Here is a 1,539-nt window from a genome sequence, read left to right on the forward strand (position 1 = left end):
TTGTTGTCGTTGTTGTTTTGATGTAAATGTTGTTTTGTTGTTGTTACTGTTTTTGTTGTTTTATTTGTTTTTGTTGCTTTTATTGGTGTTATTGTTGTTTTTCTTTCTGCTGTTGTTGTTGTTTTCTGTTATTGTTGTCCATCTGGCTGTTGATATTGTTTTGTTGTTGTTGTTATTTTATTTGTTGTTTTTGCTGTTGTTGCTTTGGGTGTTATTGTTGTTGTTCTTCAGTTTTTTAAAGCTCTAAAGGTTCTTCAGGTGTCTCGTCCTTCTGTCCTCAGACAACACGGCGTCTGTCCTGACTCAGCGTGGCGTTTTGCAGCGGGAACAACTGCTTCACTTCCTGCCAGTGGTGATTTCAGACGGCGAGACTCCACCCCTCAGCAGCACCAACACGCTGACCATCACCGTCTGCAACTGCGACGCCAACGGAAACCGCCGCTCCTGCAGCCCAAGGGCATCACCACTGCTGGTGGATGGCCTCAGCACGGCCGCTGCCGTCCTCGCCTGTGTCCTCACATCGCTGGGTAAGACCTTTGACATGATGTCATGAGGTCAGAGTCCCCGTCCCCTACAGACCTGTGTGGTTGACTGCTCCACTTCCTGTCCCCACAGGTGTTTTCATGGTGACGGTTGCTGTGAGACGCAGGAGCAGGGAGCCTCTGGTGATGGACGATGAGCGAGACATTCGTGAGAATATCGTTCGTTACGATGATGAAGGCGGCGGTGAGGAAGACACTGCTGCCTTCGACATGTTCGCTCTGAGACACCTGAACACCAAACAACCGCCGCCACTCTGTGACACCCTCGTCCTACCGCTGCCACTCGTCAGTGAATCACCAGAGCTGGAGACGGACAGGAAGCTGCTGTTCCAAGAGTTCATCAGAGACAGACTGCAGGAGGCGGACGAGGACCTGACGGCGCCGCCCTACGACTCGCTGCAGACCTACGCCTTCGAGGGCAGCAGGTCGGCTGCCGACTCACTCAGCTCATTAAACTCGTTAAACTGGTCAGATGAGTCTGAGCACAACTACGACTTCCTGCGGGGGTGGGGGCCGCGGTTCAGGAAGCTCGCTGACCTGTACGGACGCCAGGAGGGGGGCGGGGCCACCTCGTAGCCCTTAGACAGCACAGGAGGCGTGGTTAAAGCTTGACTCCTGGGTCACATGACCACAGTCCAGAGACAGGAGTGTTCCTGATTCCCTGCACGCCTCTCTGTGGCGTTCCTCTCCGAGGAAACAGCTGCTCCTGAAACCTGGACAGGAAACGTCCTGAGGGCGAGCCGTGGTGTGGCGGTGGATGTTCCTGACGTGCGTCTGCTGCAATTAAACTTCATGTTCTGAGGATCATCTACATGTAAAATATATTACTTGTCATTTCATCGTAGTGTAATCTGAAAAAAAAATAATTTCATTTTAAATAATTACAAATGAAGACGACAAGATTCTGAAAGACGTCTTCACTGTGTTGATATTTATTGTACCAATAACTTTATTAAATACAGTTTTTTTTCTGTGTTCTGTTGTATAAATAATATAA

General features: G+C 49.6%; 1 protein-coding gene across 1 annotated transcript; it reads left to right on the plus strand.

Moving 5' to 3' along the window:
• Window positions 1-281: 281 nt before the first annotated feature.
• LOC121963198 (cadherin-7-like) lies at window positions 282-1,118 on the plus strand (the record flags this gene model as incomplete). Its single annotated transcript, XM_042513520.1, has 2 exons — window positions 282-527; window positions 616-1,118. Coding segments are annotated over 2 exons (749 nt in total), but the record flags the coding sequence as incomplete, so codon positions are not given.
• Window positions 1,119-1,539: the final 421 nt, after the last annotated feature.

Source organism: Plectropomus leopardus, unplaced genomic scaffold (genome assembly GCF_008729295.1).
Source record: "Plectropomus leopardus isolate mb unplaced genomic scaffold, YSFRI_Pleo_2.0 unplaced_scaffold10360, whole genome shotgun sequence".
NCBI classification, from domain to species: domain Eukaryota; kingdom Metazoa; phylum Chordata; class Actinopteri; order Perciformes; family Serranidae; genus Plectropomus; species Plectropomus leopardus.